The sequence below is a fragment of the Trachemys scripta genome, chromosome 2 (genome assembly GCF_013100865.1).
Source record: "Trachemys scripta elegans isolate TJP31775 chromosome 2, CAS_Tse_1.0, whole genome shotgun sequence".
NCBI lineage: Eukaryota > Metazoa > Chordata > Testudines > Emydidae > Trachemys > Trachemys scripta.
The window spans coordinates 173,668,877-173,694,121 of NC_048299.1; the positions used below are offsets into that span (position 1 = coordinate 173,668,877).

Genomic DNA, 25,245 nt, shown 5'->3' on the forward strand with positions numbered 1-25,245 from the left:
ATTAGGGAATTATTCATGTAGGGGACTGAAAACCCAATGAGCTTTTCCTCATAATGTTTATGTGGTATCTTTCCCAGGGGCTGGGCTTACCTCCGCAGAATGAACAGGGGCATGGACCCCAAAATTAGCAGATCACCTGAGATCCACAGAGATCTCAGAGAAACCAAAGGGTCTAGAGTCATTCGCACAGAGACCCTGTGCTCTGCACTGGTTCATTTTTCCGGTCTACTCCATGCTGATTAGGCCTCAACTGGAGTATTGTGTTAGTTCTGGGCACCACATTTCAGGAAAGATGTGGACAAATTGGAGAAAGTCCAGAGAAGAGCAACAAAAATGATTAAAGGTCTAGAAAACATGACCTGTGAGGAGGGAAGACTGAAAAAATTGGGTTTGTTTAGTCTGGAGAAGAAAAAACAAAGGGGACATGATAACAGTTTTCAAGTACATAAAAGGTGTTACAAGGAGGAGGGAGAAAAAAATATTCTCCTTAACCTCTGAGGATAGGATAAGAAGCAATGGGCTTAAATTGCAGCAAGGGAGGTTTAGGTTGGACATTAGGAAAACTTCCTAACTGTTGGTGGTTAAGCACTGGAATAAATTGCCTATGGTGGTTGTGAAATCTCCATCATTGGAGATTTTTAAGAGCAGGTTAGACAAACACCTGTCAGGAATGGTCTAGATAATACTTAGTTCTGCCATGAGCACAGGGGACTGGACTAGATGGCCTCTTGAGATCCCATCCAGTTCTACGATTCTATGGCTCTCATCATTTCCTGACAGGTTAGCTTCCACAAGAACTGTGTTGCTATGTAATCCCTCACCAGCCACTGCCACAGAAACCTTTCTAAGAGAAGATTCCAACACGTAGAGGAGAAACTCAGGAGAGGTCATGCTGATGTGAAGAGCAGCCATTCCTCTGTTCTATGTGCTCCCACTTCCAGCCTGCTCCCTTCCAACACATTCAGGCCCTGGCCAACTCCCTGTAGCCTGGGATTAATCTAGGGTACAATGTGCAACTATCACAAACAACAAGTTATTTATTAAGGTGGCTACTTAGAGTTAATTAAGAAGCTGAAATTGGTGAAGTGCACATGGAAACTTTGAACTTTAGTTATTATATACAAATATAATTGAAATAACAGAAAAATCAATGCACATAAGAATAAATACAGTAAAGTGGTTTCCTACATTGTTCATATTTACAATCTTACATTGTGCACACTTACAACCTTATGGAGGAGACCATTAGAAACAAAGATGGAAGAAACCATCACTGGAGCTCTCCACAAGAGGATGGTGCTGGGCCAGGCTTCCTACCCTGTTACCACATGTGATCATCCTGGTGTCCCAGCTATGGATAAGTTTGACAACCTTTCCTACACCTTTTTCAATTCCGCCCCCCCACATATATCCAGGACCATATCTCATTAAGACTCAGACCCCTATGCATATTTGGTATTCCAGTTGACCCTAATTACATTTCAGACAGTTAACCCAACCATTTGTGTCAGTCCCTTTTCCAATAGTTTTGATATAGCAATGCCATTAGCTCTTATTGCAAAAAGCCTCTAAAATGCTATCATATATTCTTTTGTAGTTTACCTGTTTGCTATACAATACATTGCTACCTATCACAAGATACATATTGCTAAATTTCATGACCTTCTGGAAAGCACATAATACCGACTTCTACTAGGCTTCACTCTAAGTCTCTACCACTAAATGCTTAAAATCTATAGCCAAGTCTATTTTTAGTACATATATTTTAGTTCTTCTACTTGCTGTTACAGCTTCAGTAACCTCCATTATTATTTCCAGAAGCATCCTTAGCAAATAGATATTTCACCCAAACCTATAGACCCTCCAAGATGAGGTCAACAGTCAACACTCCCGTGGAGGGGCTTCAATGAGTTTTGGAGGCAGGTGGGGAATGATATGCAATAGCAGTGGCACTTCCTCCTCTGCTTCCCAGATCAATTGGTTTCTCTGAAATGCAATATTAGATGATTTGCAGACACTTGTATTTGTAGTTTAACATGTCTTTGTGAGAAGACTTAGTCAAAAGAAGTTCTGTGAACTTCAGCTATTATGTGTGTAAAGTTGAAAGGTTACGGCATTCTTTGAGGTTTCTCTTCATAAATATTCTTTTTGCTACCTTCACTGGGCTTCCTGATCTCCAAAGGCCCAACTGAAAGACAACACACAGGGGATGAGGTTTTCTCTCTTTAATCACAAATCTGTCAAAATGCCTCAGTACAAAGAATAGATAATTGCTCATTTTTTCTCGTTTGTATTATCTTCAGAAAGAAATCCATGACAAATGAATTCTTACGTTGTTCAGTCATGTGTATGTTATATTTTCTATATACCTAGGTCTAGATTCTGACACCATTACTCACTTTGAATGGTATCACTGATTTCAATAGGACAACTCACAGAGAAAGTTGGGTAAGGGTGTCAGAATCCTGGCTCCTTTGTATTTGATTTCCATTTATATGGTTTTGGAAGACTCCCAGGCCAAAATTTACAAACGTAGGTGTTTAAAGTTAAGGCATTTAAAACTGTATTTAGGTACCTTCTGCTAAAGAGTGGCCTGACTTTCAGAGGTGCTGTGTACCCAGGGTTCTCATTGACTTGGAATTGCGGGTGCTCAGGATCTCTGAAAAGCACTAAAGCAGGCCAGTTATCTAGGGCCAGGTCGACACTACAAACTTACTTAGGTATAACTACATCGCTCGGGGTGTGAAAAATCTACACCCCTGAGCAACATAGTTATATTGACCTTAACACCTCTGTGTAGATAGCACTATGTTGGTGGGAGAGCTTCTCCCGACATAGCTACCACCTCTCACAGAGGTGGAGTTTTTAAGTCAATGGGAGAGCAGGGGTCGGCAACCTTTCAGAAGTGGTGTGCCGAGTCTTCATTTATTCACTCTGATTTAAGGTTTCGTGTGCCAGTAATACATTTTAACGTTTTTAGAAGGTCTCTTTCTATAAGTCTATAATATATAACTAAACTATTGTTGTATGTAAAGTAAATAAGGTTTTTAAAATGTTTAAGAAGCTTAATTTAAAATTAAATTAAAATGCAGAGCCCCGTTAGCCAGGACCGAGCAGCGTGAGTGCCACTGAAAATGAGCTCGTGTGCCCCCTTTGGCATGCGTGCCATATGTTGCCTACCCCTGGCGTAGAGTGTCTTCACCAGAAGTGCTACAGCAGTGCAGCTGCATCAATGCAGCTGTGCCAATGCAAGTTTGTAGTGTAGACCAGCCCCTATTCATTAAATATGAATGTAGGGGTCTACTTTTAGGCATCATGTTTGAATATTTTGGGCTCTGATTTAATTTTTAGTATCGATTGCAAAGAAAGGTATTAAATATGCAGTTTTGCAACCACCCTTGGTCTCTGTTAAACAGGTATTTTATAAGAATAAGCTCATAAGACTAAATTCTGTCCTCAGTTATACCAGATGTAAATTCAAAGTAACTCCATTGAATTAAATTGATTTATTCCAGGTTCACAGTGATATAACTGAGAGCAGAATTTGGCCTAAGGTCATTCTTTAAATAGGAGGCTATAAAAAGATTTCAGACTTAACTACTGACTTCAAGACCCTGCACCAATCTATTTTACTGCACCTCCAGGAGTTGGGGAGAAATGTGAAATTAAATTTGTAAATAACTAAATAAATTCTGGCATTACCCAGTGGTGTTTTTGTGTGTATGTGTGCATAGTTCAGATTGATTATGAAGTGACATAGTTTAGTTTATGATGTCATATGATAACAGAAGTTAGCAACAACAGGATTGTTCCATCCAAATTAACTCTCCAGCATTCATGAAACTGGACATACTGATAATATGCTTCAATCTGAACAAAGAGAGGCAAATGCACATTTACAACACCAGTCGCTCCCCCCTCCTGCAACATCACTCCCAGCTTATTTAAAACAACATTCAAACTGCACATCAGTTTCTCTTGTGCCTTGTTAATGCTCATTATTCATTGAACTCCTTTTTTCTAGAAACTAACTGAAGAGCCAGATTCTGAACTCATTGTTTGCATATCTGCTGACTGCAATGAATAACCCCCAGTTTCCAAACCCAGCATTTCTATGCGACTCAAACAGTTGCAGCCACCAACTACAAAAAAAAAAAAAAAAAAAAGGGGGGGGGGGGGGGAGGGGAGAAAGGAGTTATGCAGGGCAGTGAGGGCACATGGTTCCTGGAGAAAATGAGATTGAAAATTAATGAAAAAGCTTGTTCACAGCCTGTAAACAAATAACTTCAATCAAACATAAGAGAGGGGAACCACTGTTTAGCATCAGAGGAAAAGCTGTAAAAATGGACACTGAGGGGTATATTATTCTCAACTTGAAAAACTGGGCTCAGTACTGTAGCACTACAGCTCTGAGATGAAAAAATAATAATACATTCTCCTTCATTGTGAGAGAAATTAAAACCATGGGACAGATTCAATGGTGCAAGAAGCTGTCAACTATAGCTTGATGCGGGGAGCTCGCCCTGATGGGGAGGGCAGGTAATACTGATTCTGCCATTCTCCCTCAGATTTTCTGCTGGATCAGGGCAGCTTCTATTTTGGTGAGGACTCCATAGGAGTCTGCTAGCACTGTGACAGGAACAGAACTCCCATTCTAGAAGGATGGATGGCTATAGCAGCTTTAACCCACCTTTGCACTCTCCCAATCTTGGGCTGTCTGGGGCTGAAGAGGTCCCCAGCATAAGTTAGCCTTGGGGCTGTCTAAGGTATGGCCTCTCAGGACTTATTATTATTTATTTTACCATAGCTCCTAGGAGCCCTAGTCATGGACAAGGACCCCACTACGCTAGGCGCTCTACAAACACAGGGAAAAAAAGATGCCCCAAGGAATTTATAATCTAAGTATAAGACAAGAAACAAGCAATAGGTACATGCAGACAGATAGGGGAGTGCAAGGAAACAATGAGACAGTATTGGTCAGCATGATATGCAGTGGTCTCAGAACACGAAGCAGCCTCACCATTGTCAATTTTTTTTGACAGGCATCACAGCAAAAAAGAGCTTTAAGGAGGGCTGCCCTACTGCAGTGGCTCCCAAACTATGGGCCGTGACCTCTAGTGGGGTCGCTCCGTTAGCAATCCTGAGTGCGCAGGATTGTAAAATGGAATCCTCCGTACAGCATGACCTCGTCTGTATGGTGTATGCGAGATCACACTCCAGGGTGGACACCATTGGTGCGTAGAACAAAATGGCATCCTCCGTGCAGCCTGATCTTGCACCTACAAGGTGATGCTGTTCAAGGACAGGGTTTTAAAATGGCATCCTTCAGACTGTCTGGGATCATAGGAAACAATACATCTGAAAATGGGGTCATGCAGGGAAAAGGTTTGGGAACCGTTGTCCTAATGGCTGTGAACCTTCAAAGTCTGCCTGCTGCAGTGCCACCCGTGCCAAGCCCCCTATCCTGGGGCTTAGAATGGACTCCTTGGAAGGCAACCCTACAGCTGTCTTCTGCAGTGCGTGTGCCAAAGGAACCTTCCCCCAGCTGCAACCAGGGCTTTTAGGACCCCTTTATGAAACTCAGGCCCTTTAACCAAGCAAAAAGGAGACAGAGCAGGGTTGAGGGTGCCACCTCTAGAATTAAGAATGCAGAAAAGGCTCAAGTTAGAACATCATAATCCCACCCAACCCCTATTTTTACTTACTTGTGACTTCCCCCAAAATTCTTCTTATGGGCTAATATTTTACATGCTTGGTTTCTGTACAGAAGATGTTTGTTTTAAACTGAAGCTGATTATGTTCAGCTGTTTTGAGACTTACAAAAAAAAAAAACTTGACAACATTATTTTCTATTCTCACCCCCAATTTTTATCATAAGAGAGACCTCAAAAATTGCTGAAATTTGAAAGTTCAAATGTTGATTTAGAGACTTCAAGTGACTGAAAATCCACCACATCCCTCCTAAATTTTTCCAGGGCTAATTACCCTCACTGTTACCTGCACCTTCTTTCTAATCTGAATTTGTCTACTTCAGTTTCCAGTCACCTCATAACCTTCTCTTGGGTAAACTACACAGATGAAGCTTCTTTAATCTCTTATTGTAAAGCAGATTTTCCAGATCTCAAATAATTCTTGTAACTCTTTTCTGAACCCAGTGGTGGATTAGCCAACAGGCCGACAGGGCCCGTGTCCAGGGGCCCCAGCCAATTGGGGGGCCCTGGAAAATGGTCACCCCGCCCCAGCAGACATCTGCTGTGGGGCGGCAGAAGCCCAGAGCCCTGGCAAGGCGGGGGAAGCCCCCATGCCCCAATCCAACTCTTTGGCAGAAGCACAAGGCGGTGGGGGAAGCCCCAGCGCCCAGACTCCAGCAGATACCATAGGGCGGATGGGGCAGGGGAAGTCCCAACACCCTGACGCTAATCCCCGACAGAAGAAGCGCCCAGCACCCAGACCCTGGCTGCAGCCCCGGGATGGAGGAGCTCTGACTCCCTGCCACAGCCTCAGGGCTGGGGGAGTTCTCACTCCCCACTGCGGCCCCAGGGCCGTGGCAAAGGAACAGAATTCTCCAGTCTTGGGGCCACAGTGGGGGGTGGTAGAAAGGAACAAACAGGGGCCGCAGTGGGCGGGGCAGAATGGTGTGGGGCCAGGGGCGGGGTCACAAGCAGAAGGAGCGGAATGGGGGCGGGACCATTGGGAGGGCCCCCCACTTGCTCTGGCCAGGGCCCCACAAAAACTTAATCTGCCTCTGTCTGAACTTTCCTATTTTGTCAATATCCATTTTGAGATAAGGATCCCACAATATCCAGTGTTGTACAAACACAGAAGACACTGTCCCTGCCCTGAGAGGCTTACAGTCTAAGGTCATGATCCTACAAACGCTTATGCATGTGTTTAACCTTACTGCCTCCCTCAAGCAGTCCCAGTGGTTTCAGTGGGACAATGTAAATGCTTAAGCATGTGTGTAAATTTATGCAGAATCCAAGCCTAAGGAAGCAGGTTGTTGTATAGAATTGTTGATAAATTGACTATTTTTGTCTGTGGGTTCTTAATGTTCTGACTTGACTTAAATGCCATCTGGAGCACTCCCAGTAGAATTTCTCCCCCCCCCCCCTTAAAACTTAGAGGTGCATGCTTCTGGTGCCAGCAATGCACAGCTAGGCATGCTGGGCACCATTTCCCAAGATTTTAAGCAGTGTCTGTTGGACTTTTTTTCTCCTCCTTTTTAAGCTAAAACTGGCATTACTGCAACATTAAGGTAACCCTTCCAACAAAGAACCCAATCCAATTTGCTATTAAAATCAACAGAAAGATTCTGTTTGACTTCCATGGGAGCTGTTTCCAAGCAATCAAAAGTCAGGAAATTCCAAATGTTAATGTTGGTATTGCATTGGGAACTTTGAGAATTTCTGGATTTTTTTAATATTTAATTTTTTTCAATCAACATTACATTAAGACTATTTTTTATTTAATTTTCTCTTTATTTTATGAAAGTGTATTTTGGATATTTTAAAAATATTTTTGCTTCATTATTTTTTCTTTTGCTCTGTTGTTTCCCTACCCTAAAAACGGTTCTATCTAGTGTTTGCTTTCAACAGCTGAGAGACAGCCCCGCTGCATGCTTCTCATTGGGCAGACTGACATCATTCTCTACTTTGAGTCCTGACTCAACTTTTAGCACAATGCCTGAAACCACACAGCCTGTGGGCACAGCAAGATCAACATGAGAGTACACATGTGCATTCTGCTGCCCTGTAAGCACATTGCCTTGTTAATGAGGAATCAGCCAAATAATAGGTTTGATAGTACATGGTTAAATTAGGCAATATAAATTGTAACAGTGTTTTCTGCCCATCATAGAGAGGAGATCCTGTTGAAAAATCATGACCATGAAAGTCCATTGTCTACTTCTACACATCTCCCTGTAAAGGATAGATTATTTGAGTACAGGGAGTGTCATATCTTTCAGTAAAATGCTTGTCAAGAACAGATGTAGATTATTACTTATTTTGTTTATAGTAGTTACCAACATGAAGAAAAATAAAGTTACCTTATCTTAGTCTAATTATTATTAATGATTTGGAAACTTGGATCAGTTCCACATGTGCTGTGTTTGGTCCATTTGCAAATGGTGGGGCAAGATTCCCAATATCAAAATCCTGAATCGTTGTCAGATGTCTGGCATTCAAAGCATGCTCATAAACGCTCAGCTGCATTAGTCTGGGCATCTCGTTCTATTGTCAACTTGAGAATACTTAGGGTCATATTTTATGGTCATCTAATGCAAGGTACCTGTTCTCGTGGTGGCCAATAGAAATGATATAAAGACACACTGAAGTCAAACGTGAAAGTATATCAGGTTGATTCCAACAACTGGGAAGCAACAGCCCACGACAGAGCAAGATGGCTGCAGATATGTCATGTCACCATTAACTGTTTTGAAGCAAGGCGCATTAATACCTTCTGTGAAAAATGCGAACAGCACAAAGCAAGGATACAACAACCTGCAAAGATCATGGACAATCTTGTCTGTCTCCCACATAACTATGTTTCTCGCATTAGTCGCTGGGAGAGAGGGGGAGGAGTTGATTGGCGGACAGGAGGTCCTGGGGGTAAAGGGAGAGCTGGCTGCTAGTGGGTGCTGGGCACCCGCTGATTTTTTCCATGGGTGCTCCAGCCCTGGAGTAGTGCTTAGCGGCCTCTATTGAGATTGGGGACCCATTGTGCTAAGTGCTGTGTATATGCACAGCAAGAGAGAGTCCCTGCCTGAACTATCTAAAATCTAAATAGAGAAAGTATGTGGGGGAGAAGGATTATTATCCCCATTTTACAGATGAGGAACAGAGATTAAGGCCCAGATCCTCAAAGGTATGTAGGCACCTAACTCCCATTTATTTTTATTGGGAGTTAGGCACCTAAATACCTTTGAGAATCTGGGCCTAAGTGACTTACCCAAGGTCACACAAAAAATCTGTGGAAGAGCTAGGAACTGCACCCAGATCTTCTAAGTCCCAGGCCAGTGTCTTAACTACAAGACCTTCCTAGAACATAAGAACGGCTATACGGGATCAGACCAATGGTCAATCTAGCCCAGTATCCTGTCTTCCGACGGTGGCCAATGCCAGGTGCTTCAGAGGGAATGAACAGAACAGACCGTCATCAAGTGGTCCATCCCATCGTTCACTCCTAGCTTCTGGAAGTCAAAGGCTAGGGACACCTAGGGCATGGGGTTGCATCACTGACTATCTTGGCTAACTGCCATTGATGGACCTATCCTCCATGAACTTATCTAATTCTTTTTTGAATACCATTATACTTTTGGCCTTCACAACACCCCCTGGCAACAAGTTTCACAGGCTGACTCTGTGTTGTGTGAAGAAGTACTTCCTTTTGTTTGTTTTAAACCTTCTGTCTATTAATTTCATTGGATGACCCCTAGTTCTTGTGTGATGTGGAGTAAATAACACTTACTGATTCATCTTCTCCATGCCATTCATGATTTTATAGACCTTGGATATGTATCCCCTTCATCATCTCTTTTCCAAGCCGAACAGTTCCAGTCTTTGTAATCTCTCCTCATATGGAAACTGTTCCATATCCATAATCATTTTTGTTGCCCTTCTCTGTACCTTTTCCAATTCTAATAGATCTTTTTTGAGATGAGGCAACCGGAACTGCATGCAATATTCAAGATGTGGGAGTACCAGGGATTTATACAGAGGCATTATGATATTTTCTGTCTTGTTATTTATCCCTTTCCTAACAATTCCTAACATTGATAGCTTTTTTGGCTGCCACTGCACATGAAGTGGATGTTTTCAGAGGACTATCCATAATGACTTCAAGATCTTTCTTCTCAAGAAACTACAGAGAAACCCAATTTAAATGTCACACACAATATACAGGGGGGTTGATTAATTTCTGCTCGTGTATGTATGTATAAAAATCACCCCATCCCCTCCCCTGCATGCCAGCAGGGACAGCTTCATCCCAGGGGTACTGCCAAGGGAAGGCAGCTTTGAAGGACAGCCAGGGCTCCATAGGAGCCCTACAAGCAGAGGCTGCTCAAAGGATTGGCTAAATCAGCACAGCCTGTGGGCATACTCCATGCCTCTTCCTGGTTGGCTCCAGGACCCCTGCTGGAGGGGAGAGAGGGAGGGACGAGGAAGTGTCTTGAGACACTGCAACCACTTTTCAGATACACTTTGTGCCACTAGGGACTGCATACTGTTTCTCTGGCAGAAACAGTAGAACCTGGAAGTGAAGAGAGACCAGTAACCTTTTCCTCTATGGACTAAATAAGTTGGAATGTGAGGAAAGGGAACTATGATTAGAGTTAACCAGATAACCAATTCTTTGAATACAGTAACACGTATCATACAATGTGTTTGACAAGGAGACTGTAATTCTTTTCCATCATGTGTCCTACGAAATATTGTCATATGCCAATCTTACGGCATGCACACCTTACCTCAGAAGACTTCTCTACTTGTATGTTCTATTCTTATCATTACATTGTACATCTTATCTTGTACATCATTATTCTAACTTGCTTGAGCCAAAGCATCCCGTAGCCTGGGATATCAGACTCCCACATAACCAACACAAACTGACTCCTACTGAACACTTGACAAAGCCAGGTCCTCGGCCCCTTTATACTGCCTGACCAGTCTCCTCAATGTAACAGAATCACTAGGTAGAATAGATCTGGCACAGCTGGCTCTTTGTCACCCTCATCACAGTCCTGGGAGGAGGGGATATGGCCAGGCAAAAGGGGATAGAGCTGATGCAACTCTGCTCCGGCTATCTGTGGCTGCTGGAATATCTCCACAGGTGCAATTTAAACCAGGAGGCCACCTTTGCACTCCCTTGATTCCTTGGATCTTTTCATCCTTGGACTCAAGTTAGAGCAGCTTCACTATGTCAGGGGCTCTGAGAGGCATGGATTAAATACCCAGATAGACAGTTACACTAGTTTTGTGGCCAATATGCATCACCACAGGAGCAGAGCAAGGCCAAAGATCTGGCCATAAACGTTTAATATAGCTTGTTTTCAATAGGCTATACAAAAATCCTAGCTTTTGGTTTTTAATGTGGTTAGCTATTTTAATGCAGTTGACCTCCCAAAGTAATCATCACTAGACATGCTATAGTTTGAATTCAAAACCATTCTACTACTAATTGGCTTGGGTCTACGCTGAACTCTTTTTTAGTGAACTAATCTTTCTGAAATCCACTGCACTGTTATGTTCAGCATGGCTTACAAAAGCTAGTTATCAGTCCTCTTTTTTATTTTGTTCTCTTTCCAAAGACTAGCATACAGTATGCTCAGAAAAACATAGGAGTGGGGCACTGCAGCGGACATTAGATGTAGCTGTACTCTTCCTTTCATCAGAAAGGCAAACCACACCGTTCTTACAGCAATCAACATGAAATGCATCACGTTAAATCCCTTATTTCTTTAGCATAATATAACATCCCCTGTGAGCGCTCTCTCATATTACCATCCTGATCAATCAGGTATGTGAGGTTTTCTAGGCAACAGGTGTTTTTTGAAACAAAATACAACCTTCCCTTCAGCTCATTATGTGAAAGAGACAGCAGCTGCAAGCATAATGCTTAGGACACATGGTCTATAAGACACCCAGAAGAAAAACACTCCTCGTTCTGCTTGTTAAGGTAAAGCACAGATGTTGTTGCAGCAGCAAGTAGAAACATAAGGCAACTATGGTTTGCATTTCATGTTGTAAATTCAGAGACTAAAATTTCAGAATATTTTAATAGGTTACAAACAGAATCCCATTTTCTTTATATGATGGAAACTTGCTAATAGTTTCCGTAGCTCTGAACAAACACTCTTTATTATTATTGTATTTGTATTCCAGTAGCACCCACAATATGCCAGAACTGCCCACACATTCAGGAAGATTAAATCTTTTCATTTAAGTATTCTTTTAAGTGGACTAAATTGTGTATGTCAAATGGTGGTCAGATTAGAGTGGATTTACTCAATTAGCAGAGTTCTGTGGCTGGCTTTGCAGTGTACCCATTACCATAGAGGAGATTTGGGATTCCATATGTAAATTAGCCCATGTCATTGTTTTGTTTGTTTGTTAGGATGCAATACTAAGTCTTCCTATTTATCATGGGGTTTTATACTGCTGCCCATCAATTGCAAAAGTGAAGTTCATAGTGAACTTCATGGTGGCTCTAGCACTTCTCTATTTTTGAGGTCAAATCTCTGCTTAGGGCCTGGTTTTTGTTTTTAAAAATATTTTATTATTATTTTATAATTTGTATTCCCACAGCACCTAGGAGTCCCCTCCCTTTTTTTCTTGTTTTGTTTTATTTTTTGCTGGTAGGGTTTCAGGCTAGAAGTGTTGGGAGTGTCATTCTTATGGTAGGAAGACTTTTTCGAAGAGCAAAGTTTTGCAGCAATTTCTAAAGACAGTCAGACTCTGGATCCACCTGATCTCCTGACCCATTCCAATATGCTAGAGCTTCCTGACCGAGGCACTCTAACCCTATTGGACAATAATGTATAAAACCATACAAGAGACCCAGTTCAGAGAGCAACCTCAGAACTCTTGTTCCTCGAGCAGACTGGGTGTAAGGGTCTTTTGAAGGTGATGCTCTCAGCCTGTAAGGTGAGAGTAAAGTAGATACCCTTGCTTTGCAAACTCAGTGGAAGCTGCATGTTTTCCTTGCTGCAGGGTTTGTGGGGTAGAGTAGCAGCAGCAATGAATTAGGCAAGGATTAATTCATATGGGGAAAGGCATTGACGCACAGCTCTCTTGAGATGAGGGAAAATCCCTGACACACTTTCACCCCCAACTCAGATCAGCTAACTGACTTTGAGTGATGAGCCCCCCATTTGCATGTAGCTTTATGACATTACCACGATAGACAGGATGTTGCAAGCTGTGATCAGATGAATCCATCCTTTGTCCCTCTGCCACAGAAAATACAGTATACTCCTGATTATCCAAACAGTGTGGGGGACACAGATTTTATCTCAGTAATTGGGAGTTCAGATAATCGAGGGCAGGGGCCATTCAGTCATTCGGCAGCAGGGTGGTCTCTCCCAGGGCCGGGAGCTCCCTGCACTGCCACGGACGGGGTGACACTTGATCCCTGCAGGTGCAAGGTGAGGGAGGGAGGCTGCGGTCTTGGTGGGGCACAGCAGAGATCCCCATACAGGACTCTGCTCTGCCCTGCCAGGACCCCAGCCTTCCCTGTACCTTGCGCCTACAGGGCATGGGTGTAACTGGCCCTGCAGCTGCCCAGGGAGCCCTCTGCAGTGCTGCTCACTCACTCCCATGACAGCAGGGCTGCAGAGGGCTCCTCTCACTCCCATGAGCAGCATACCGGGGGGCTCCTCCTCCTGCTCCTCCTCGAAGTCGTGGCCAGGGGTCTCTGTGCTGTTATCAAAACCTCCTCATTATCCGAATCCCTTCCTTGTCCCCCAGCATGAGATATATGCTACAGAGAGTTATGTATCTCATGCTGGGGGACCAGAAGGGATTAAGATAATGTGGAGGTTTGGATAATAGGGTTCAGATAAATGGGAGTATATTGTCACTGAATTTTAGAAAAGACAGTGTAAAAAAAATTAAAACCCAGATCACAAAAGGGAGGTTTCAGCACATAACATGACCACATTCAATGTGAACTAACTTTGTCTTTATAAAAATTCCTTGTTACAAAATTTATGGCAAAAGAAAAAAGAAACAGGCATAGATATAAAAAATTGGGCAGATTAAAAACAATTTAATAATTTAAAACAAAATAGGCAAAAGTCCTGAAAATAAAGAAAGTAGATGAGGAATAAAATAAAAAAAACCCCAAAACTTAAGATCTGGAACCGAATTGTGCACATTAATACCTCTGTACTCATGTGATCTTAGTGGTGCTGGATCCTCCTTACTTCATATTGCTTTTTACTCATTTGTTGGACTTTGTCTTTAATTAGGCCCCAATCCTGCAAACATTCATGCTCTTGCTGAACTGTATGCAATGGGACTACTCATATTGTGTATACTAAGGCATATGTGTAAGGTTTTTTTTTTCTACATTACTGCCTTGGATTGTAAACTCTTTGGGACAGGGACTGTATCATATTTTGTGTTCATACAACCACTAGCACAATGTGGTTCTATCTGATTGAGATCTCTGGGAACTACTACTAATAATAATTAAAGCAACAGCAATGAGAATTCCATCGCCCTCTCCACAGTCAAGACTAGTAGAGGAGGTTTTGTGTATTTAGAGACAACCATAGTTATATTGGGGGGAAATGGGAAAATACTCACATGTATCTTCACATCACCTTCAAGGACCTTGCTATTCCTGAGAAACTCAGCCACGGTCCCATTTAACAGTCTGTCAAAGGCTTCTACGTACGGTGCTATACCTTTGGGAGAAAGGCATTTCATTACAACCAGTTCATAAAGTCAGTAATTTGTGATACTGTCCTTTGCTGCTGGAGAGAAAAATACTGTAGAAATGGGGAAAAAATGTAATATTTTGCCATATTCACTGACTTGTAAAATCAGCAAAAATTAATGCATAACCATTATTTCCAGCAACAACCAAACAATTTTGCTCCCAGCGGAACCTGGCTAGCCGTGTGAAAATAATGTAATCTGTATACTGTATGTGGCTACCTGCCTTTGTGCTAAAATAACAGGTGCTAAAATAAATATTCTTCAATATTGCAAAGTCAGAATGGCCAGATAACCATGATTTAGACCTTTTTATTGACACAGTGCTATTAATATACATAAAACAAGTATCACCCTCTTAAAGAAATCTGTACTGAACCACTGCTATGTTTATTCCACACACCCTTTCCTGAAGTTTTATAAATTGTTTGGCAGACATTAAAAAACAATGTTTATTTCTAGGAAGATGGGGCTTCAATATGGCAATAGTGCAATTCTACGATATAGGGAAACCAGTTCCTAAGCGATCAGTATCAGCACAGCATTGGAAGCACAGCATTGGAATCTCCTTGTTTCATAGTCTGAGTTTGCAAAACTGCAAATTCCATTAATGATAAAACCTCCTCCAGTGACTGGAAAAAAGCTAACTTTACTAAATCATTAATCTCAATGACTATGTGACTTTTAACATACCAAGCTGATGAGTACAAGCATGATTTTTCATATAGAGTATACTACTGTATCCTGATACAATGGATTCTATTTAAACTGGACGTGTATTGTCTTGACTATTGGGAAACCCAGGTAAGAATCAGTTTCTTACACCAAACTGGCTTTCTGAATAGCCTTATATATCATTTAAGCCAGAGAAAGTAATCTTTTCTTGGATATTTTCCAGTCCCTTTTTCGCTCCCTGATATGCCGTCTATATATCCTCTCTATGGAGATATATCCTCTCTATGGCCCTCATCCAGCACATGTGTAAATTTAAGCCACTCAAGTGCTTTGCAGAATCAGGGTCAAAATTCTCCCCTTCCTCTCTCCCTGAGCTTCCCCTCTACTTGGTAAAAAGTAAAGCCTGTTCTGAAGGGACACCGGGCTTTGCCCAATGCTGTCTTAACCAGTTGGCACTGCACTACTGCAGAACCCTGATTAATAACCCTGAAAGCTCTTTTTGCAGTAACAGCATTTTGGCCCTTTGACAGAAAACACTAGCTTTGACAATGAGGACTTGGAATTGCCTGTGTTTAGCGTTCTGTGCTTAAGCTGCTTGATGGAATGCCTAGGCTGTCCTGTTCTCCTTATGTCACTTACTTTTCCTCTCACCTTTAATTCTAAGGAATTTCTGGGCTTTCATCCATTTTAAATGTTTATGTGTAAGTTTCTTGTGGGACCTACCACACAAAGTTTTTTATGGTGGAGAAGAAAATGTTTTCCAAAGCCCATTTATATTCTTCGTAAAAATCCATGCCAGTCTCCACGACGCTCATTTTAAGCTTTTATTTTGGAGCACAGAGACTCAAAGAGCAGCCCATCAAGTGCACTAACACTGTAGAAAGTCAGAACACAGCTATACCTATTTTTAGGAAGCAAAACTGCTGATTTCTGAGACCATATCCTAGAGTTCGCTGTGGATCTCTCTGTAATTCAGAAACTGCATGTTTTTCCTGCAAGCCTGCCACCATGATCTTCAGGACCAAAATGTGTACTCTCCTCCCCCGTGCCATGTATGATAAAAATATTAACCAACTAAGATGGAATAAAATATACATTCAAGCCTAACTGATCACACATATATTCCGAAGTAAGCAATGGTAAATTATTTGGGTCATTGCTATGAAAGAACACATACTCTTTTACATGAGTTCCTGTTTTAAAGGAAATAAAGACTTTTCAGGAACACTCATGTCTTCTGCTAATTAGCCTATAAAACAGGTGCAGCTGTAAAGATCTAACTATTAAGCGATAACGTGGCTTAAAACATGGTATGCCCAGAGCCTCCATCTTTGAGGGACACCGTTAAAAGTGGCGTGAATAAATACAGATGGAGAACTCTATGTGTCATGTTACTGAGCCACATTCATCCCCGGTGAGGAACTTGGGCCATCATGTTTAGCCATAGAGACTATTTGGAATGTGAGAACCTGCCCTGAAACATACCACCACAGGCATATAACTTATAGCTGTGCTCATGGCACCACACACATAACAATGGCCTAAAATCAACACTATTGCTAGAACTGATACATCTCTCCAAACTCACGGATTGCTTGAGTGTGACACTGCACATGATGTGGGCTCTATGCACTCTGCCAGCACAGCCTAGGTTCTGAGCTCACATCTATGGTAATTGCCTGTGGCAGGAGTGCCATACAGGGAATATCCTGTAGCCCCTGCTCCTCCAGGAAACTTGGGACTGACAGATGCAGTCTCCAGAACAGGCAGGGCCAGACCAGCTGGGAGATGTGTTGATTTACAACCTCTCACAGACAGGCTTTGCTGGTTGAGTTCCTGCGCAGCCCAGCCAGGATTTAAAAGCAGCACTTTCCCCAGTGGTGAATCCTCCATCTGATGTAGCTGGCCCCATAGGCACAGGGTTGTGCAAATGTAATGGGTAGATGTGGCTTTGCAATTAAAATAATTAGAACAGGGACCTTAGTAACAATGGCTCCAATCCTGCAGTGACCTTTCTGTGGATGCAGGGGTCTTCCCCACATGAAGCTCATTGCAGGATTGGAGCCTATGTTTTGAAAATACATAGTTCTTAATAGTTACTTATTTTCCCAGCTTCTGTGTGGGTCATGTGTTCCTGTTTGACTATTCGCTCATGCAGTTTTGCTTAACCTGGAAATGTCAAAGACAACCAAATGTCTAACTTAAAATCTGCACAGTGTGAGTAAGTATGGCTTGGCAACATGGTACAGACAAGCGTGGGTAGATTGGGATCCTAGCCTTCCTTCCTCTGTTTGGAGGGCTTTGGAGATGCACTTCTGGGGGCAGAGGATGAAAGAGAGTGTCAAATAAGGCCAATGCTGCGCTGGTGGCAGCAATTAGTGAGCAAATGCTTATGAACAAGTTCAGCTGTGATTAAGGGGATCAAGCTATTCAATGCAGTGTTTCCGCACAGTGAAATTCAATTCAGGAGCTGGAAAATAAATCCTGATTGCTGATTTCTTCAGTAAAATGTATGTTCTGACTTTTCAGGAACACTCATGTCTTCTGCTAATTAGCCCCAGCAGACATTTTCAACTGGTGAGTGCTCTGTAACAATATAAACAGTAAAACAGAAAGAGCAATAAAGCTTGAAATATGGACTATATATTTAAGACTAGTTCAAATCTTGAATTTTCTAGGGCATGCTAATGTATGATTAAGATTAAGATTAAGGTTGCCTCCTGACATTTTCCAACTGAGTCTACAAAAAAGAAAAAAATTGCTTTCTGCTAATGTGCAGCTCTCAAGGGGCTGGGATTGTTCTTTCTTTCTTGGAACAAAAAACATGCTCCACTTACAGGCTATATATCTGGCATTCCAAAAAAAGGCATGCAGTTCTTGAAAGAGCCACTCATACCTCCATTAACTCCATTTACAGCTCCACACTCCATTCCAATGGATTTGTGTGAATCTGAAAACAATGATTCAAGTCGAATTACAGCTTTTTCCAGCCTCTCCATCAACACCTGTGTCTCCGCCATTCTGAAAGACAAAAACAATGTTAGACATTTGCATATGAGCACGGTTTTACAGCACTATCATTCTTCTGTAGTTTTTGGTGATTTTAACTTTCATCAATTTCTAGGCTAAGGACAGGTTTACTGATGTCCCTTATAAAAACTACTTAGCTTGCATCATCGCAACATTAGAAAAACAATCTCCTCCCCAGTAAATCTGTTACATTTTAAGGGAGTGGTCTCTATTTTTACGTCTCCAAATGACAGATACAAATGACGGTCAGTGCAATTTTGGTTACTTGCACAGCCTGACAGCACCTGTAAATTAGGTACTTGGATATCCAAGTGACTGAAATATAGTTGTAAATAATTGTTGGCATAAGGTTGTGCCTGCAATCATTTGTACCTGCTATTTACAGATACAATATGGAACGCAGTTAAGTCTGGACTAAAAGGTTGTGAATGTACATTCTCTCCTTGGATTTCCTAGATCTTTCCAATCATTGTCTATACTGTGGTAAGATTCTGTATTGGTTGTTTTTACTGACTATACAGCTTCAATTCAAGAAACCAAGATGGTCTTGTATTTGCTTCTTTAAGATCTGACCTCTCATCAGTTAATGTTGTCTTCTTTCCCTTCTAAAAGTACATGATGTGAACAAATCAAATAAACAGCTAGGCTTCAGAAAGCATAGAACCCCTCCCCCTTCATCATTTACTTAACAGGTTTCATGCACACATGTTCCATTTAAGGTTGTGAACATTTTATCCAAGTAAGTGACATCCAGGGTATGCGTATGTTATTTCCTAATAAACATAATTGCTAAAAGTGTTAATCCCTCAGAGATACCACATGTGTAATACTAGATTCCAACAAACTACATTTTATTAAGCTACACTAGCAACCAGAACAAACACCATTGTGCTACTTACCGGTCCCCATACTGTGGGAAGTGTGTCTAAAGTACTATTATTAGATAGCCAAATATGCAACGAGGGTTTTTACTATTATTATTACTACATCTTTTTAATTTTTTAAAAAGATGTAACAGGGTATTAGGATCCTACATAGAGATACAGAGCTCTTCTGCTGATTCACCTTGGCTGTCAGGCTAATGGGTCCTTTTAGCTCAACCCTAGTAGTTTAATAAGGTTTGTGAGTGACTGGGGAACAAGGAACTAGAAGCAAAGCCAGTGGATTCTACAGGGAAAAACCCTAGGAACAGACATTTTCAGAAAAAAAGTGTTGGTTGAGGTTTATATTTTGTTCCTATTTATGTTAGCAATAAAGGCAAATCCTTGGACATGGGTAAGCTTGGACTACATCCACTGTGCGTGTGTACTGTGCTAGGTGCAGGGTGGGAACTCAACCTGCTTACAATAGATGTGTGCATTGTTCTTTTTGCAAAATTTAATCTGCATATCCAGTGAGTGAGTTGGACATAAACATTCCAAAAATTGTTTGTTTTTTAACATACCGGATATTTTGTCCGAATGAAATAAGATAGATGGTACCAGGAGAGATTCCACAATGTGCAAGATTTTGTGAAAATATAAGAACCTTTTCTTAAAATGAGTATTGTTTACCCCTAAAAAAACCTACAGACTCTCTTCCTTCCACATTCTACACAAATCTCATGTGCTAAGGTCTAAAAGTGAAGTTGTAAAATACTCTAAAGTGAGGTTGGGCTGATTCATTATCTTGAAATAAGGACCATCTACAGTCTAAGTCAAGACAACTATCTGATGTAAAAAACACAGCTTTCTTTTTCTTCCCAGTAAAGACATACCCTACCTGAGTCTGGAAAAAACCTGGAACAGTATCTCTGAAAGGTGCTCACTAGGGTATTAACTCAGATGCCCACTGATGATAATTAAATACCAACGCTGTTAACTATTTCATGCATGTAAGAAAGGAGAGGGGGGTCATAGACCTGCACAATTTACTGTGATATTTCATTTTGGTGTCACGAGTGGGTGGTGTTGGCAAGGGGTCACCATTTATTTTTTCTCCAAGCCCAAGGAGCCTAGCACAGCCTATGTAGACATGGGCAGAGCATATTTTATAGGCAAACCTTAAAATAGAATCACCATTCCTTCCACTACCCCCATCTGACCTCTACCTACAAATATACTTATGTCTGTAACCATTAAAGAACAAAACTGCAGAATAACTTCTCTTGACACTCTTCATCTCAAATATTTGCCAACCTAGCAGACAAAGAAAGAGCAGCACAAATGGGCCTGCTCCTGCTATCATTATTTATGGCTGACGGGAGAAAACCATATTGCTTTGTCTCAAATAGAAACAAGCTATAATGAGTCCATGAGGGTAAGTAGCACAATGACATAAGAAAATAAAAAAGTGAAAAAATATGATGACAATCAGAAGAGCAAAGATTCCAGTTTTGAACAGAAGAAAGGTGGTCCTTTCTTAAGTGTAGTTTTACTCTGAAAAGTAACTGTAAAAATAGTATCATAGGGTTCCTTGTTTAGTGGGTCTTTTTGATTCCTTACCATATTCACTCAGTTTAAAATTACAAAGATGTTTTTTTTTCCCTAGCTGCCAGCCCCTTCAAAATGAGCCTGAGATCTGAAAGTCAAGCTGGGTCCTTTCTTTCTCACATATTTCCACCACACTACAGATAGTGCAGGGCAAATTCTGCTCTCGGTTGTTCCAGTGCAACCTCATGAGATGCATTTTAGAAGTTGTGCAACTAAATCCCTTGCACTGCTTGGAGAAATCACTATCATAGTCTCCAAATTATAGTGGCCCGTGCATTTGCTCTCTGATAAGATGGAACTGCACTACAAACTATACAAAAACCAAGCCTCCAGTATTCTAAAAAGGGAGCATCTTAAAGTCAACCACAAAGGTATTACAGGTTTAGAGTAGTATGTAGCAATCTATATCAGGAAGGCTTGTTTCATCTGCTAGCTAAGAAAGCAGTATAGCATATAAAGTTAGGAGAAACATCCCAACATGTTCCTGGTATTCTTCTCAAACTGGAGGAGCATCCAATCATAGAACACAGCCAATATAAGCTGAAATGCAAAGAATAGCTACTTTCCCCTGTAATTGACATGTAACCTCCTTTACATTGTTACAGGTGTGTTGGTATTGCCTGGTGAGGAACCCAAATCTTTGCTGCTCCCCACACTCAGGTTGTTCATAAAATGAGACCCCACTGTGCCAGCCAATGGCTTATGGTTTTAGGGATTAATTCCCAGTCAGAGAGACACTAAGGGGGGAGGGGAGAGGAAGAATGGGACTAATTAAGTGCAGCAGAACCTATTTAGTTCCATCACCTTAAAAGGGGTGGGAGGGAAGAGTAGGAGGAAGAAAAGGAAAAGAGTATGGGCAGTGAGTTTGCATCATTATAAAGCATAAGTGGAAGGAGGAGACAAAATGGGGATTTCTCTCATAGAAGACAGTGTGATAAGAACAGTGTGTTTGCCAGAAGCTCACATATGGCATGTTAGAGAAACAGAAGTGCTACCTTGTATGGTTAATACTTTGTTTTTATGTTAACTCCATGGAAAGAATGTAGCTAGAGACATGCCAAATTAATGTCAATTTAGATTAAACAAGAATCCCTGCAATAAAACCCTACCTAGAGAGAGGCTGACTTTGTACTCAAACCTGAGCCTTTGGTGAGCTTTCTTCTCATTTTGTCCTTGGCCCTGTTGCAGGTTGTTTTAGGAACAGTGCTACTAAGTGTAGAGGACAGCTGTCTGAAAAAATGTTCTAAATATTTTTTAAAGAATTAATGAAATGCTTTTGCATTTTTATAACATTTTGATTTTTTTGCCAACAGTTTGACTAGCTTTAACTGCCTTGGAAAAAACTAGGCAAAAAATGTGTGTGGGAGGGGGTTTTTTGGTTAAAAATTTGAAATGGAAAAAAATGTCAGTGTTTGAAGCTTTTGACTGGTTCTAGTATGGTACAAAGTATAAAGGAACTTTCATAGCTGTATCTTGATGGATACAGATGATAGAAACTGATGTTCTATTAATAAAAAATGAGTCTTTTTAGTATAATATATTCTAGGCATACAGGATGGCATCCAAAAGGGTTTTTTCTGTGAGTTACACTCTTCAGGTACAGTGTTGAATCTTAAAAGCCTTTTTATCAGACAAGACCTCTCTGGAGAAGGGAAAATCCTGACCTTTCCTTGTTTTCTCCTACTTATCCCCAAGCTTTTTTCCTTTGTCTGACACCATAGAGTTGGTATGCAAATTGCCTACTACTGCAGAGCCTACCTACTGTGTGTTTGGCTTTTCTGTCACTCTTCCTCTTTCCTGTGTTTTGTCCAACAGACTAAAGTTTAAAAAAAAAAAATCCAAGAGGACAGTGTGACATTTTTATATTTTGACAATATATAAAATATTGGGAGAGCTTTCATTTAAAAAAAAAAAAATCCCATCCAGCAAAACAGAGACTAAGATTAGAAACACATTTTAAGTTTCTTATCACATCCCAATTTAGTCTCATATAACTATAGGTAAGCAATAGCACATGCCAGGATAATTATTCAAGAGTCTGTCTATGCACACACTGAATGTGCTGAGGTCTTTGAAATATTTTACTGATTCACATTTTTTAATACAGTATGTGCATATATATTTAGTATGCCTTGAAATAGCAGTTTATTCTCTAATTACACATGAATATCTAGGTTTTTTTTAAAAAAAAGGGGGGGGGGGAACCTCCCATCCACAGCTGAATAATTCTTAATGCTTTATCAATGGTGGTGACAAAGAAAAGTTCATTATTTAATGATCTACTGTAGCAATCAAGGATTGCTAATTTGATGGAGTTAAAATAACCAAGGCAACCCATTTCTTAGTACACCCTCCTAATCACTTATGCTTCCTTTTATGTCACTGTGTTCCCAGTTCTCTCCTTATCTTTTGTCTTGCTTTACTTGCTTCTCTTCATTCTGTTCTAAGGATAGAACAAGAAGCAATGGGTTTAAACTGCCGCAAAGAAGGTCTAGGTTGGACTTTAGGAAAAAGTTCCTAACTGTCAGGGTGGTTAAACACTGGAATAAATTGCCTAGGGAGGTTATGGAATCTCCATCTCTGGAGATATTTAAGAGTAGGTTAGATAAATGTCTATCAGGGATGGTCTAGACAGTATTTGGTCCCGCCATGCAGGCAGAGGCCTGGACTCGATCTCTTGAGGTCCCTTCTAGTCCTAGAATCTATGAATCTTCGTGACAATGAAGTGTAAGATTTTAAGTATTTTTCCCATCAATAGATATACTGTGTTCTTAGGCACCCCTTTGCCATGTATTAGCATAATACTTTTCAAGTAATCAAATCTATAGGGCTTGCAAGCCACTTAATTACATGCCACAAGTCCGATTACTGTATGCAGGCAAACTGCGCTGCTGAACTTGGAGAATATACTGTGGAGAATATACTGCATACGGCCACAGATGTTGGAGCTAGTGAAGCATGGCAACCTCATCCAATAAGATTGAATGGTAAAATCCTTATCTAACTTGTGCTTTTAATATGCCTTTGTTCTACAGTAACTCCTCGCTTAACGTTGTAGTTATGTTTCTGAAAAATGCAACTTTAAGTGAAACTATGTTAAGCAAATCCAATTTCCCCACAAGAATTAATGTAAAGAGGGGGGTTAGGTTCCAGGGGACACTTTTTTCACCAGACAAACTATATATTCTATAGATATACACACAGTATACATTTTAAACAAACAATTTAACACTGTTCACAGCTATGATGATTGTGAAGCTTGGTTGAGGTGGTGAAGTTAGAGGGTGGAAGAGGGAGGGATATTTCCCAGGAAATGCCTTGCTGCTAAATGATGAACTAGCACTTGGCTGAGCCCTCAAGGGTTAACACATTGTTAATGTAGCCTCTCACACAAGGCAGCACGAACACGAGGGAGGGGAGACAGCATAGCACACAGAGACAGACACACCTTGTATGCGGGAGAGAGAGAGATGCACACTGCCCCTTTAAGTAAGCTGACTCACTCTTAAGTGCATTGTCTTTTTAAGTGGATCAGGAAGTTGCAGCAGCAGCTGCTGCTCCAGGCTCTCCGCATGTCCCCTCCCTACTCTATATGGAGAAGGGGTAAGCGGGGGGGAGGGGGCACCCTGACATTAGCACCCCCCTTCCCTCCTGCACAGCAAGCAGGAGTCTCGGGGAGCAGCTCCAAGGCAGAGGGCAGGAGCAGCACATAGCAGTTGGGGGAGGGACAGCTGAACTGTCCAGCAATTGATAGCCTGCTGAGTGGCTGCAGCACAGGGAACTTAGGGGGAGCTGATAGGGGGGCTGCCGGTCCACCCTGGTTACAAGCCCCCATCAACTAGCTGAAACGGGCTGCTGTTCCTGAAAGGAGTGGACAAAGCAGGCGGCTGCCAAAGACGTTCGAAGGGAGCATTGCACAACTTTAAACAAGCATGTTTCCTAATTGATCAGCAATGAAACAATGTTAACTGGGACGACTTTAAGAGAGGAGTTACTGTATTTAAAAGGGTATGCTCCCCAATGCAAAGAAGCTGTCCGGGTTTCACTTCTTTGACCAGCCAGAATTATGGTAACCACCACCAACAAAAAATCATGGTAGGAAAGAAGACAATAGTCTCTAGGCAAAACTTCCAGAACTGGCAACCGTTAAGTTGCTGTTACTACCACTTAGGGCAAACTTGATTGTTTCTCTATAGCAGGGGTAGGCAACCTATGGCACGTGTGCTGATGGTGGCACACGTGCTGAAGGCGGCATGCGAGCTGATTTTCAGTGGCACTCACACTGCCCGGGTCCTGGCCACCAGTCCGGGGGACTCTGCATTTTAATTTAATTTTAAATGAAACTTCTTAAACATTTTAAAAACCTTATTTACTAGGGTTACCATATGTCCGGATTTTCCCAGACATGTCCGGCTTTTGGGGGCTCAAATCCCCGTCCGGGGGGAAATTCCCAAAAGCCGGGCATGTCCGGGAAAATCGGGAGGGAGGGAGGGCTCAGCCGGGGCCTCTTTGGCCGGGGCTGGTGCGGGGCCGGGCCGGGGTCGCGGGGCCGGGGGCATGGTACCGGGCCGGGGGCGCGGGGCCGGGCCGGGCCGGGGGGCGCGGGGCCGGGAGCCGGTCCTGGCCCG

The 25,245-nt window shown here is 41.8% G+C and overlaps 1 protein-coding gene across 2 annotated transcripts in view; it reads right to left on the reverse strand.

Annotated features, from left to right (window-relative positions):
• CAP2 (cyclase associated actin cytoskeleton regulatory protein 2) overlaps positions 1 to 25,245 on the reverse strand; it is a 91,138-nt gene that overhangs the window by 59,474 nt on the left and 6,419 nt on the right. The window contains exons 1-3 of one of the 2 annotated variants that reach the window (XM_034762348.1): positions 18,013 to 18,103; positions 17,567 to 17,702; positions 14,310 to 14,410 (exon numbers count right to left, since the gene is read on the reverse strand). Coding sequence is in view for 1 of the 2 variants with exons in the window: in XM_034762346.1 (XP_034618237.1) it covers positions 14,310 to 14,410; positions 18,013 to 18,136 (225 nt within the window). In the remaining variant the exon portion in view is untranslated. Of the gene's footprint in view, positions 1 to 14,309; positions 14,411 to 17,566; positions 17,703 to 18,012; positions 18,138 to 25,245 lie in introns of those variants that run through there. The other variant, XM_034762346.1, reaches the window with a different exon arrangement.